Genomic DNA, 14557 nt, shown 5'->3' with positions numbered 1-14557 from the left:
ATGATTGATCAAAGCTTTTCAGAGGAAAAAAGAAGCGCCTGAAACAACTTCTAGCAAACTCCCAGATGAATTTTGCAAAGAAAGCACTCAATTACCATCAGCGGAGCTACAATTTCAACTACGCTAACAAATAAGAACAGACATCTCAAGCCAGTTAAACACAGACAGTATCATTGCGTAGCAATCTACACCTTTAAGAGAGCAAGCTCCCTGGGAGAAGAGATCTTGGGTACTTTATACCTACAAAGCAGGGAGTGCCCTAATCTAGAGAAACAACAGCCAGTCCTGTCATTCCAGAACTTTCAAATTCTTTAGGAAATTATAATAAAATTAGTTTAGCAGCCTGTAAAAGATTCCCAAATTAAAGACACAGGTAGCAGGGATGCAAATATTCAAGCTAATTCTGATTTAAAGATTTTATTCTCTAAGCAAAGAGAGACTGCTGTATCAGCTGGCTCATGCCCCCAGTTTGATTCCTATAACCCGAGTCTCATATGCAACAATACAGGAAAAAGTGAACTCTCACCTTTCTTCTCTCTGGCAATCTGTCGCACTCCTTCTCTGAACTCAGAAAGAACTTGTAGGTATGGCATCACTGTAGATTCAACCTGCAGGATAATTATTTCTACAGTCAGCTAATCATAATTTAGATATAAAACGTGTCCTTACCCACTTCATATATATGTGCTGGTAAATGGAACCTGACCCTCAGGGCTGATGTGCATCGATAAAAATTGTCATTGCTGCATTGATGTCAAAGGACAGATGATCCCTTGCATTAGCTGTCAATTTTCCTTTTGTGCAGGTACTTGTGAAGTTCTGCCTGCCTCTCCCCGTTCCTTTTTTGTCTCCTTTCAGTTACAGATATATCAGTTCCACAGGGTTATGCTATAAAGCAGCTAACTATAATGCAGCACAGGGATAAAAAACACCACCCAGACGAATTTGCTCCTTCACGTTCTGTGTTGCCTGACTTGGGTCACAGTGTTTGTCAGACATAATACCAGGTGAAACTGATGTTAGGACTCATTTTCGTTAGAACACAGATCTGTTCCTCAGATGTTAGCTTATGCTAATTGTGTTTATTCCCAATACAGTGCAGTTGTCTGTATTCCTCACGTGACTCCCTACCCTACAAAACATGGGGAGAGATTACTGTTCAATTATTTCATTATAAGTAAATGGTAGTTTTAAAAACTCACAGAAAAAATCCTGAGAATCCTGCTTTCAGTGGTAGTGAATAGCAACAGCAAACAGTTAGTGAACAGCAGTGAACAATTACAAGAACAACTACAGATCAGTGCTGTCTGCAGATGCTTTTCTGGAATCCCAAGAGGGGAAGCTAGGCACCGAGGAGACTGATTAAATTAAAAGTTTCATTAGTTTGGAGGGTGGGGGAGAAAAAGAAAAAACACACACTCTTGTCTCCCCTACAGTCTCCCTGAGTCTTTCCAATCTGTTAAATCTCCATGACAAATTCCTTTGCAATTAGCAGACAAGATAGTCTGTTATGCTCAAAAAGTGCCCATATGAAAGGAGCTGAGGGGCTCCACTAGAACTTTTCATAAATGTGAATACTATGCAATCACCTTCACAACTGGAACCATTGCTGACAAGTCTGGCAGAAGAAACAGGCTCTGGAAAGTGAGCAAGAGTCATACCTTCACTACCCCCTCTACACTGAAGCTAGCTAAACATCCAGATGAAGCGGTGTCAGGAAAGCATGCGCTGTCCCTACTTTATCAGTCATTTAAGATTAAAAAATTTTATTTCCAAAATAACTAACTTGATAGCAACGCTCAATTCATTTGGAAAATGAGACTATGGAACCTGAGGTTTTCTGAATTAAAATCTCTTCTATCCCCTTTCACGTAAATTACTGAACCGCAGTAATTAAGCTAGTTGTTCTGTCACAGCTTTTGAAGAGGATTATGCATTTTGCTCCAATTTAGACAAATCAAAAACAGGCCTTCTGTAATTAATGAGAAGTTTTTCAACCTTGAATGTTCGCCTGGTAATTCCTCCAAAGAAAAATAAGTATCTGCATGGAAGACTGAAAGAGGGTATAATATTTCATGAAACAGCCCCAACATTTGTGATATTATGCATCTTTATATTATAATGCTTAAACGCAGTAATGTCCTAGGTGATAAAAACAGAAGTTTCTTGTACATAACAGGTGTTAGCACAAGATTCTTCTGACAACTGTGATAACAGGTGTTACCACAGGATTCTTTCTGCACAACATTCTTCTGACTCTACTATCCTTGGCAACGTTACTTTAAAGGAGAAAGGACTTAGCTTCCTGTACCAAGGTACTGCCAATCCTTCCATAAAGTGTTATCTGTTGTAAACACTGCCTGAATTAAGTGCTAAATACTAATTTAGTATTTTTCATTTTCCCTAAAAAGGTAAGTGTTCAGGTGCTGCCTGTCTCGATAATTCAAAATAATTCTGAGCTAAATTAAAATTCGCTATTGATGGGGTTTGGTATGAAATACTGAGTATCTTTCATATTATCTTTCTTTTATCATTACTGGAGATTTCCACAGCACAGTAATATAAGTATTTGCATGGGAAATTATCAGATGAGTGTTCATTCACATTCTTCAACCACAAGCAAGCTTTCCTCTTCCTTTCATTAATAAAAAGTTCAGATTTTTGTTACACTACAGATGTTTTAATTATTCCTTCTAAGAAGGAACAGAAATATATATAGTCACACCTTTGAATGCAGAAAAATACTTGAAAAACAGCACAGGTTTGTCCATGTCAGATTTTCCACATGAACAAAGACAGTAAAGTTGATAGCTTTCATATGGAGTTATTTCTCCTTCCTGCACCATGAAACATGACTGTTATTACAGTGCCCATCAGCACTTTCCTCAGGTATCTCCCAGGTATTTGCAGAAAAATTCTGCATCACATTGGAACTGCTGGGTGACCAAAGCAAAACAGCCTTCAAAAGCCAGATAAAACCTGTGGCTATAAAGGAGATCAGAAAAAAAGAGATTGAAATGCAGATAAAACTCCAGCTGCCTCCAGGTTGGTTTTTGGTGTACCACAAGGAAGTTTAATCGGTATAATTGTATTTTGAAACTACTTAACATACAAATACTTGTAACGAGTCTTTAGATGGTAGCATGTGCTGTCTGTAGTTAACGTGGTTTCTTAAACAGACTCATCATTCAGAAGACACGATAATTCTTTTTCTGGTTGCTATACAATTTGTCTCTCATTCAGTTAAAGAAACCTATAAAAACCGCCAACTCTCATAAAAGAAAAATCCTGCTTCCTAAGCCAGTTAATTATTTTAGATTAAAATGTTAAAAGCAGAAAGGATATAAGTCTGCTACATATCAGTAATGTCATCACTTTACCTAACCTAACCTCTTCACAGGTCACAGAGTGATTTTGTATAGTGTACTTTGTCCTTCACTTACATTTATGTTTTGACTACTCCCTCCAACAGGAAAACCAATTGCGTCATCACTTTCTATGGCACCAAAAATCTGGTGAACAAAAAAACATAAAAAGAAAAGAGAAAAGATTGTATACGTCAGGTCACAGGCATGTGAAAACTAAGCAGAATTAACATGTGCTAGGGTTTTGAAGCCACCTAGTTCTCATTTAACCCACAATTTGCTGCTCTAATAAGTTTTGGGTTTTAATTGATACAGAATACTAAGTATTTGCTTTCAGATTTAGCTTTAATCTGTCCGATTTGACACCCTGACTTCATATTTTTTCTACCATCTAATTTTCCTTGCATGTATTAGGGGTTCTCCACTATTCAACAAAACATTAGCTCAAATTAGAATGTAACATAAAGGACTTCACATTGTTCCTGCTGCAGCACGCACTGCAATCTGGGGTTGTTTTGGATGGGATGTGTGTGGAAGATCTCTAGTTTCCTACAAGATTTAAACAAAGACTGTACAGATCCCTACATACTTGAAAAATACAACAGTTATAATTGCACAGTGCAATAGCAACGTTACTACTTGCTATTACATACCTTTAGCATTTGAGTGAGATAGGAACTGATGTTTTCTAAAAGAAGTCTGTTTGGCATTTGTCTGGAAGATTTCTTTGCAGCAATATAGGAGTTACTCTGACTGACTAATGAACGCATTTCTTCTAAGACAGAGCGAGTGTCAATATTGTCACACAGTGCTTCATGAATTGCTGCCTTCTTGTCGTAAAAACTAAGAAGAAAAAGATTTTTTTTACTATTGATGTCAGAAGTATCTGCAGCCTACTCTGAAGAATCTCAGAAGAGTAAGGGAACCTAAAAGTGAGATAATCTTTTGTTGGTTCATAATTTTTATTTGAAGGAAAAACAGATGAGTGAGAAAAGGGCATTATGATGCTGCCAATTTGCTGCTATGGACAAAGGCAGGCAGGATAAGCTAACTGGCAACAACTATCCAAACAAAATTACATTAAACACTTTTTCAGCAACCAGCCTTTTCATGCCGTTTTTTTGAAGCAGTATAAATTGCTTATTTAGTACATTCTTGTGCTTAGTATTTGTTTTACAGTATTGCTCTCCTATCCCTATGTACCAGCCAAGTATTCTGTTTAGTGTCTTTCCATCGACAAGCACCAATTTGGAAGGTAACTTACCACAAAGTGAAGTGTTATGAAGCTGCTACAAGCAGATACAAGGAATAAAGTAATGCAAACCTTTGCAATGTTCGTGAATAGGCATAATAAGTAATACAATATATTAAAGTACCATTTCATCACACTAGGAGTACTACTGTTTCAAACGTACTTTTTTCCAGAGAAAAGAGAATGAAAAGTGGTAGAGAAAGGAAAACAAAATTATCCCTGAAGCATACCTTCTGTTCCTTCCACTTCTTTGTCCCTTTCTTTTGTCCTCTCTATTACTTACTATCTTCCCCCTTTTTTTAAAACAGGGTTATCTCTACCAACCTGAAGTTGAAGATAATATTTTCAGAGGACATCCTTCTACAGTCAACATCTCTGTCCACAACAGTGAACTGAACTAGGAACAATTTTAGTACTGTAACATGAGATGCTTCTATTTAAATTTCACACGTAATAGAAGTCACATAGGAAGCTGTTTGTATTACAAACAATAATGACAGCTTTGTTATAAAAACGAAAGACTGCAATATTGATATCACTGTCTCTCTCAATAACACATTTTCGAACATTGGCACTCTGAGTATTTGTGCTTTTAGTCAGGTTATTTAACTTCTGTTTGTCTTAGTTTGCTCACTGCACTTTGAAATGTGTAAAATACTATTTTCCCAGTTGTAACCACTGTGAATTATTGGTCATTTCTCAGACAGAAGGACAGCATTTCAAGTAGTGAAGAAAATGACAGATATTGAACAAAAAAATTCTCCTTCTCTTCACAGGGCAGTGAGGCATGCTGGTGTACTTAGCCTAAATGAAAGCGAAATTAACAATTTCATCTGTACTTCATAAAGGTGTTGCAAGATTAAATTCACTAGCTTGTATAGAGTTGGGTACTCAGTGGAAATGCTGCACTTACAATATCACTATATACATAGTAAGTCATTTTGCAAGCAAAAAATTAAAACACGTAGGTACACAATAGCTATTCACAGAGAAGTAGGAATGCTCCACTTACTTTTTGTTCAGCTCTGCTTCCTGATTTTCCCATTTCTGAAACTGGTCTGTTACATCAGTGGGAGCTCGAAGAATATCCTTCACATTTAAAAAGAACTCCTATCAAAGAAGAATATGGCTAAAAATCAGTTTATATTAGATACAACCAGCATTTACTACCAAAAAAGAGCATTATTTCTTAATTAGCCTCCAAAAGTTTTTAGTTCCAACACTGTTTCAGCCAGGATCTACTGAATGTCTGTCAAAGCAAGGAAACCCACACATTTTGCATAACTCTAAATCACAGCTGGACTGTAATTCAGCTCTGTCTCTTGGCTCTGCCACTGCATGATACACTACAATACTCTAAACACCATGCTGCTCAAATACAAGACTATTTTTTAAAACTCTAGGCAAGAGTTGTTATGGCAGATTTTAAAGTGTGTTGCTAACAATGGAAGCCGAAGAATAAAAATGGCTTTATAGCAAGGGCATCCATCTTGGTGAAAAGTCATTTTCAGTTATTCCATGGCCTGAACCAAACCATAAATGTTTTACATAAAAAGCAGAATAGCTTCAGCTAGAGAGACCAAGATCAACCATCTCAAAATGCTGTACAGCCTGCTTGTGGGAAACGTGGGTTTAAATCATGGTTCCAAAATAAGCAGGGAGAGGAACTGTGCCTGACCCCTCACATATGCCTACAAGGCACAGAGACAAATGATCGATGTATATGGTGAGGCGACAAGGTAGGAATGATACTCTCTCTTCTCCTTTGGCTATATTTGTATAAAGTCTGATCTGGTAGATGTGTTACAAGAGTGTCTGTTGGACTGAGTCCTATAAGCAAGCTGAACTGAGAAACAAATCTCGCGTGTAAGTGCCAAGCTGCTCAGAGATGTCAAAACCTGGAGAAAGCACCCGGCTGCAGAGGAATGCAGCTGTCTGTGGAATTTACCTAACTTGAACGTTCAATGGCAACTAAACAAATATTGTGACATCCCACCCCACGAATTCAGAAGGCAAACTCAAGTTTCTGGATATGGCCTATATATCCTTGGGTTCTATTCCTTGAAACACATATCACAACACAAAGCTTAGAGAGCTGGAGGAGGAATGGAAAGCTTACTTACATTCATAAACTTCTCATACTGAATAGCTGACTCCATGGTATTATTTGAATAATCCAGTGTATCCTTCCAAGAGTGCATGAGGAAAGCCAACCGTAACTGTCGCGCTATTAGGAGTTTCAAAATAAACAAGGAACATAATCATAATCTAAAGTATTTTTATGGCCTCCAATACTGCAGTGGCTAAGAACGTAATTTTTAATGTTGTTACTGTCAATACGTCTACCAAAAAAGCAAGAACGCTATTATCCATACAGATAATACCAACAAGGAACGGAAGAACAAGGAAGCTGTTCTCAAGTTAGCAAAGAAGACAGACACCTGAGGTGAGCCATTTTTGGAAACTCCATTATGTGCCTGAACAACAAAACTACCACAGTCACCACTCAAACTACATCAAAAGTGTTCAAATTCCGAAGCAATTTTTACCTGTATGTTTCTTCAGTGCATCTTTTATGGTAATGAAATTCTTCAAAGATTTGGACATTTTACAGCCAGCAATTGTTAAGTGGCCAGTATGCAGAAAATACCGAACCCAGTGATCATTTTCAAAGTATGCCTGCAGCAAAAACAAAAACCCTGAAGACCCAACACTGCTTACATATATACCAGCAAGTAGGATAATTCAAGAATAAAATCTGAGAACAAAAAAGCTATGCTTATACAAATCACACAAAGTTTTAAAACTTAATTGATGGATTTGTGTGAGTTGCAGTCAAAGCAAAGTGTGTTACTTTTTCAGCACTGAACTGAAGCCCAGTTTATTCACCTCAGACTGTGCCAGTTCATTGTCATGGTGGGGAAATCGGAGATCAAACCCTCCTCCATGAATATCCATTGACTCTCCTAGAATGGATCCAGCCATAGCAGAACATTCAATGTGCCAACCGGGACGACCCTGTTAAGAAAAAGACATTACTTGGCTTCTAGTTAATTGTCTTTCTCTCCTGCTTATTCATCATTCCCTCATTGGTCTGCTGCTAAGCAGTTACACACCTGAGGAAAGGAGACAGTGTTACCAAGCAAAAAATATTTTTAATCTCACCTTCATAAAAGTATACTGTTGGCTTTAAAGATCAAACATGGTATATACATCTGTGATGCCTCGATTATCCTGCTTATTATTATTTTGAAAATTACATTGATATTTTTGATCACAAGGAGAAAAAGGGATATAGAAATTACTGCAGATAAAGCCTGTAGATACAGGACAAACGACCAGCAACAGCCATCCTGAGCCTGCATGCAGACTTCTGTTTAAGAAGTATCAGACAGATTGATACACTTTCTAATTTATTAAATGACCAGAGCAACAGAATCTATGATTGAATACAAGATCCCCATAATCTATACATTATTAATATGAGGTGAGGCAAAGTATTTGTGTAATGCTGTTTACTAAGGTGGATGCTATTTACTAAGGTGTAGAAGATCTAAATCCTGATTATAATGTCCTTACCTTTCCCCATGGAGAGTCCCATGAGGGCTCTCCTGGTTTGGAGGATTTCCACAAAGCAAAATCATTTGGAGAATGCTTCTCACTTAAGCGATCAGCTGAGATGCTCAGGTCACCTTTCAGAAGAGAAAATGTAAATATATACATTTTGTTTGAACACCAGCATTACTGATTTTTGGCCTTGCTGTACCTCACATACAGTGAAAAAGAAAATAAATAAATAAAAGAAAAGAATTCAGCCCTCAAAATTCCTCATAATTAACCCCGATAGTTCTTCAGGGGTTTGATTAATGTGTTTACTGAGCATTTTGAGCTAATCCTATGCTACAGCTAAAAAACTAAAAAACAAATCTGTATTTGGATTTAGTTCAACGCCACAAGGTTTACAAGTAGGAGGAGTTCTCAGTACGAAAGAGGAACCCAAATATTTGTCATGAAATAGCCACAGCATGGTGTTGGAGAGCTTTCACCTGGCATGTGGAAGACCCAGCTTCAAGTCTTTCTTCCTCCTACTCTGAACCAGATGAACAGCCAAATAACTGAGCTGTAGTCAAATGATTGAGCTATTCACAATTCTGACCAAAAAACTCTCTCAAAGAAACAAACGAACTAAAAAACCCCCAAGCAATCCAAAACCACCCTAGAATTAACAACATTTCTTGGTATTTTCCAATGTAAAAGTTTCAGGAAAGTGTTGGCTCAAGCTACAAAACTTTGGAAAATAAATCTGTTGGTAAAGGAAGTGCAGCAGGTAAACTATTCAACTCTGACAGTGACTTTGATCCAAATGTCATTGAAGTCAGATGAAGAGATCAATACATCATCAGTTTATTCAGCAACTTAAGCAAATGTTATTTCCCCTTTTTACCTTCTCCCTCTTGAAGAGCTTTTTGATCACCTACAGCTTCAGGAACCAACTTGGCATAGGAGTGTTTTTCACTGGAATCAAACTTCATAGTATCAAAGTATACAGATCCATTGGACACATACCTGAGAAGTTAAAGTTCATTATTCAGCTAACTTTCTACCAAGACTTAACTGAATTTTATAACAAAAATCACTTCAGTTCTCTAGTGACACTACATACAGTACGGTACTGCTCAGTATTGTAAAGATGACTTAGGTGAGCCTAAGTTTTAAGGCCTGTCCATAAAGGCTTCAGACAAATTGAAAGTCATAATAAAATTGATCAAAGGGAAAACAACTAACATCTTTTGTTAAACTCTTAAGAGGCGAGACATTAGATAACAGTCCCAGGAGAAGAAATATTTACAGTACCTCTGGACCCTTTCAATATTTTGGAATAATATAATATGAATCATGTCTGTTTCGCAGTCATTTTGTCCCCCTTTACTTTGCTAATTTTGCCCCACTACAGCCATAATAAAAACTCTGACACAAAGGTACGTCCATAATAAAAACTCTGATACAAACGTTAAGTTTCAGGGCTAACAGAAATGCTGATAATTCAGTGCCAACAATTTTGAACTGCTGCCCCCTTTTTTAAAGAGAATTTTAAAATGTAGGTTTAAAAAGAGAAATTATGGCAATCTGAATCACAGGTTTGCTTTTTTTCAAAATAAAAATACATCATGTAGAAAAATTGAGGCAATTAATAGAAAGAGAACTCAAAACTTTCAGATGGGCATCTGTCATGATACTTAAGAACTTCCAGAATATTAGCTTGATATTCACAAATATTAGACAATAGCAGAAAAAAAGTTCATTATTACTTTTTTCCTTTTAAACTTCTGTTACTTAAAACTGATTTCTAGCCTTCTACTCAGGCATCCGTTTCTGAAATGCCTTGTTGAAGGCCAGGAGTCAAACACAGTTAAAATGAATGGGACTTTGGCTATTTATTTTAATGAATGAGGATTTAATCCTATAAATTTAATAATTAACTTCTCTCTTTGTAAAGACATCAGAAGTACAGAATAGCACATTTTCATCAGGTGATAAATAACAGGTCTTTTGCAAAGGAACCTGAAGTTCCTTTATTTGATGAAACACTACTTCTGGAAAAAGACTAGTACTGCATGTGAAAACAGAGGAAACAGTTCACAGTTAAGTGTTGAAAGCAATCATTCCAGCTCTAGTACAGTACAAGCGGACAACAAAAGCATCCAGTGGCAAACTTACCCGTAACCATTATCCACAATCTTTTTCACAAAATCCACAATTTCTGGCACATATTCACTAACTCGTGTTAAAACATCTGGAGGTAAAACCTATAGATAAAAAGTAGAATTTCATATTTATATAGATATGTATAAATTATGTAAACAAAATATTTATATAAAACGTGTTTTAGATATATACAAGAATAAATATAAATATATATATGCAAATAGACACTAAATATTTATAGTATACACTGGTTTAAAACTGGCTCAAAAGCAAGTGACACTAAGACTCCTGTTTCAAGCTTTCTGAAACAATGTGCTGTGGCCGTTCTTCCTCTGCCCTTACGGCAATGTTAATAACAAACCACTGCAGGCGATGTCAGCTCTTCCACCTTCTGCACTTCTGACAGAACAGGCAATAAGCGCCTCTGATTTGCAGGTAAATTAAATAAACCTTCACTGATCTGTACCATTGCATATTACACGGCATTTCATCTGTAACAGACAAATCTGTCCTCGATTGTTATCATCATATAATTTCTTAGTGACTGAAGACCGGTAAGCAGTCGAATCTGAATGCTGAGGCTGGCAGGGCTGTCTTGTGCAGCTAACAGAGTCGATCTCAAACTTCCGGATCAGTTTATGATTATAAGCCTATGCTACACCAAGGGCAAGGGATGGAATGCAGACATCAAATGCAGACATCAAACTTGATCACCAGTTAACTGGCTCTAGTAACACACACAATGGATTTAAGATTGTTGGGATGGAAACAGAACAGGTGCTAGCTTAACCGCTACATAGTCACATTAAAAGAGGTACTTTAGCAGTAAGGCTGTAATATGAGGTTTTTGAAAGCTACTGAAGTAGCTAAATTGTATTCTAGGTATTATGATGCATGGCACGCACACTTGTAGAACAGAAAACAGTTTGTATACTCACGTTGAGTGCTTCCATATCTTTATGAAATTCTCCTTCCCAGAATTTGGGGAGCTTTGAGAATATGGAATTATCAGTCACCTGACTGCCAAATTTTGTGTCCAACCAGTCAGACAGCAAATCTTTGGCTTCTTCCAATAGTATCTATTAAACAATAATGGTAAGTGCAACCAATCAAAGACTTGTGCTGTTTAGACTTCAGAAAGATCTTACTCTGACCAGAGAGGTTTGCTTAAGGAAGACAACACTTGGCTATGAATACAGAATAATTTTGCTTCTACCAGATTTTTACCATACTGCCCTTCAGAAATATGGATGAAACAAACAGAGGAAGGAAGATAAACTGCTAAGTGATATCTGTTTGCATATCAATTACTTAAATAGGCATGTGGGACCTGCAGTTAAATCGCATCATCTCTTCCCCCCATTACTACCAGACAGTCTAGCAAAAGATTTACTGTGTACATTGCTAAAAAGTGTTTGAAAGACAGATTTGAACATCAGCAAGGATACACTTCAGTTAAAAGATGACATTTTTTTACAATAGGATATAGCCCAGGAGGTGCAATTGCTTAGATTTTAGTTGTTTTTAAAATTCTGTTAGGTCAGTATATATTTTTACAGAAGCACTGGAGGGCTTTTGTAAAGATAATTCAGAGAGTCTTCTCACGAAGGAGCACATACTCTATGCTTTCTACAGTAATTATCACAAATATTCTGAAAGCAAGAAAAGATGAAAGTAGAAACCAATTACTAAAAGAGAGTAGTTATACTGGCTGACTTGATTACTGGGACAGTACCAAAGCCCAAAAATGGCAACAAGATTATTGTCACTAGATGTAATGGTCTTTGGATAAAAATTATCCTTAGCGTAATTTTTTGGGATGTATTTTCTTCTCTGGTCAGAGACGGAAACAACTATGTAGAAAACTCCCACTAGTATTGGAACGTGATAAATGCATGTTCAGTAATTTATACTGAAATTAATTCATCAAGACAAATAAGTCTAAGAGTAAATCTAAATATGTGCAAGAGAAAAAAAACCCATGGGAAAGGAAAAAATAACTGACTTATTATTCACAGTGGAAGGAATAATAATAAAAAAAAAAAGTAATTGATAAAAACAGCACCTGAAAACTATATAGTTGAATTCAAGGATCAAATTTCCTCTACTGAATGCAAAGTAGTAAAAAGTCCTCAGCCATACAATTCCTCTATTTATGAATACAAAGTTCCATAATGTCTCAGGGAATTACTACAAGCAAAATATTTTTTAAACCCCTAACAATTATAAGCCAGATATATTTAAAAAGGAGCTCAAACTGACCTCATGACATCTCTTGATCTCTTCTGCAGGGTGTTTTGCTTGCACAGCTTCTTGTAGAGGGTCAAAAGCAGACTTCACTGCATTTTGAATTCTTTCTAACATTTGCTTTTTATCTGGGTCTGTTGTCTCATTTAATTTAACTGAAAAAAGCTACAATTAAAAAAAGAATTAGAAAAATTAGAAAGCAACTTGCAGTACAGTAGCACTCTGTTCTATACAAAATACATTATTTTTGCCACATAGTATCTTGCTAGTGACAATACATCATGCCACATAAAAAGCTTTGGTATCAAACTACTGAAACATACTCTTCATCAGAAATAAAGGTGAAGTCAAAAAAATTTAGTTCACATCTGAATTCAGTTTTTCAGAAAGACTTTATGAATTACTACATCATCATTACTGTTGTTTATTAATTTTCATTTTCCATGCAGCTGATCACCTTAATTACACAGCTGATTATCACAAATCTGAAAAGGAGAAGCTTTAATACGAAACTGCTATGCATAGGGAGTATGTCAGGCAATGATAGTTGGACAAGATGTCCAGGCTTCCTATTCCCAGGCCTGTGTTCAATGCATTAGACTGACAATCTTTGTGATCTGTAATCCTAATAATCACCTGCCCCCACCTTCAGTCCAGCATACACAATTTATTAAATCCCTAAAGCTTTGGAGACTTTTTGCTCTTTCCAAGGCCATCAATGCTACGAAAGAGAAATCTTTAAAAGATTATGGACATACCACTGTTTAAAAACTGTTTTTAAGGGTTATTTTTAAAGTTTTAATTTTAACACACAAATGTTGAAATGCTTTTTGAGCTTTTTCCCCAATACCCCAACAACAATTTGATACACTCACTCACAAACAAGTTATATGGATGTAAAAATCGGACATTCTTTTTACATGGATATTTCCTGTCAATTCTAAAACAATGGAAAAATCAAAATGATGTGCAGTTCCAATAATATTTCTGTGTGGTACCAGTTCGATAGAATAACTGAAACAAGCAGAAAGTTTAAGGAGGTAGCAAAGTCAGAGGCATTTTTTAGATGCTTTGTTACATTATTGAGTAAGAACTCAAGACACCAACAGGGATTAAATACCATGCCCACCTCTGAGGCAGTTTTAACATCTTCAAGTAGCTGATCTGGTGCTGATTTGTTTGCTCTATACCGTTCAAAAAGGTAATTCTGTCTTGCTCTCTTGATGATCTACAAAGCAGAAACATGAAAATATTTTTGTGAAGTGACACATAGTTATACAAAGTGCAAATAAAATCTATTACATACCAAAGGCATTTCAGAATCCCGATAAATTTAACAGGCTATAAGAATTTCATGTAGTAATACAAATTAAACACATCGTACACAGTCAATCAGCTACTTCAACAGAGTCAATCTGGTATCTCAACAACAGGCAAATAAAATGTTATCTTTGAAAAATGCTTGGTCTTCATTATTTATGATAACATTCATTTACATACAAGAATACAGGCTTTGCTACCATAGGAACACTAAAAAACTGAGAAACATCAATGACTGTACAAAATGTATGTCTAAGTTAATAAGTGTAAGATTTATCTTGGCTTATCAAACAGCAATTACATATGACTCTCTGAATTCCATGCTCAAAGTACAGTATTTTATATCACAATTTTAAAAGACCTTACCTTATCATCAATATCTGTAATATTCATACAATAGAAAATGTCATATTTAAAATAATCCCTCAAGATTCTTCTTAGGATGTCAAATGAGATGTATGACCTAAAATCACAAAAGATATAGGAGTGTTTTTAGCAAACACCTCAAGCCTGTTTCTATTCTATTCGCAAACTACTTTAATCTCAGAGTCAGTTATTTTACAGCAGTTTTAATTTTCCCTCACCTACCAGTAAGTTTTTAATCACACAATGACATAATATTACAACATGCTTTTAATCTTACATCTCAAGCATTGAGTCTAACACG

The 14557-nt window shown here is 36.1% G+C and overlaps 1 protein-coding gene across 2 annotated transcripts in view; it reads right to left on the bottom strand.

The window, feature by feature from the left end:
• CARS1 (cysteinyl-tRNA synthetase 1) overlaps positions 1–14557 on the bottom strand; it is a 34469-nt gene that overhangs the window by 9814 nt on the left and 10098 nt on the right. For both annotated transcript variants that reach the window (XM_037401708.1, XM_037401707.1), the window contains 14 exons: positions 14257–14353; positions 13700–13798; positions 12586–12735; positions 11262–11402; positions 10336–10424; positions 9062–9183; positions 8197–8309; positions 7507–7635; positions 7167–7296; positions 6741–6844; positions 5630–5727; positions 4019–4208; positions 3444–3512; positions 527–608 (listed from right to left, as the gene is read on the bottom strand). In XM_037401708.1, coding sequence (XP_037257605.1) covers positions 527–608; positions 3444–3512; positions 4019–4208; positions 5630–5727; positions 6741–6844; positions 7167–7296; positions 7507–7635; positions 8197–8309; positions 9062–9183; positions 10336–10424; positions 11262–11402; positions 12586–12735; positions 13700–13798; positions 14257–14353 — 1613 coding nt within the window. The remainder of the gene's footprint in view (positions 1–526; positions 609–3443; positions 3513–4018; positions 4209–5629; positions 5728–6740; positions 6845–7166; positions 7297–7506; positions 7636–8196; positions 8310–9061; positions 9184–10335; positions 10425–11261; positions 11403–12585; positions 12736–13699; positions 13799–14256; positions 14354–14557) is intronic.

This window comes from Falco rusticolus, chromosome 10, assembly GCF_015220075.1.
Source record: "Falco rusticolus isolate bFalRus1 chromosome 10, bFalRus1.pri, whole genome shotgun sequence".
Classification (NCBI taxonomy): domain Eukaryota; kingdom Metazoa; phylum Chordata; class Aves; order Falconiformes; family Falconidae; genus Falco; species Falco rusticolus.
This window is presented reverse-complemented; position numbering and strand designations above follow the sequence as displayed.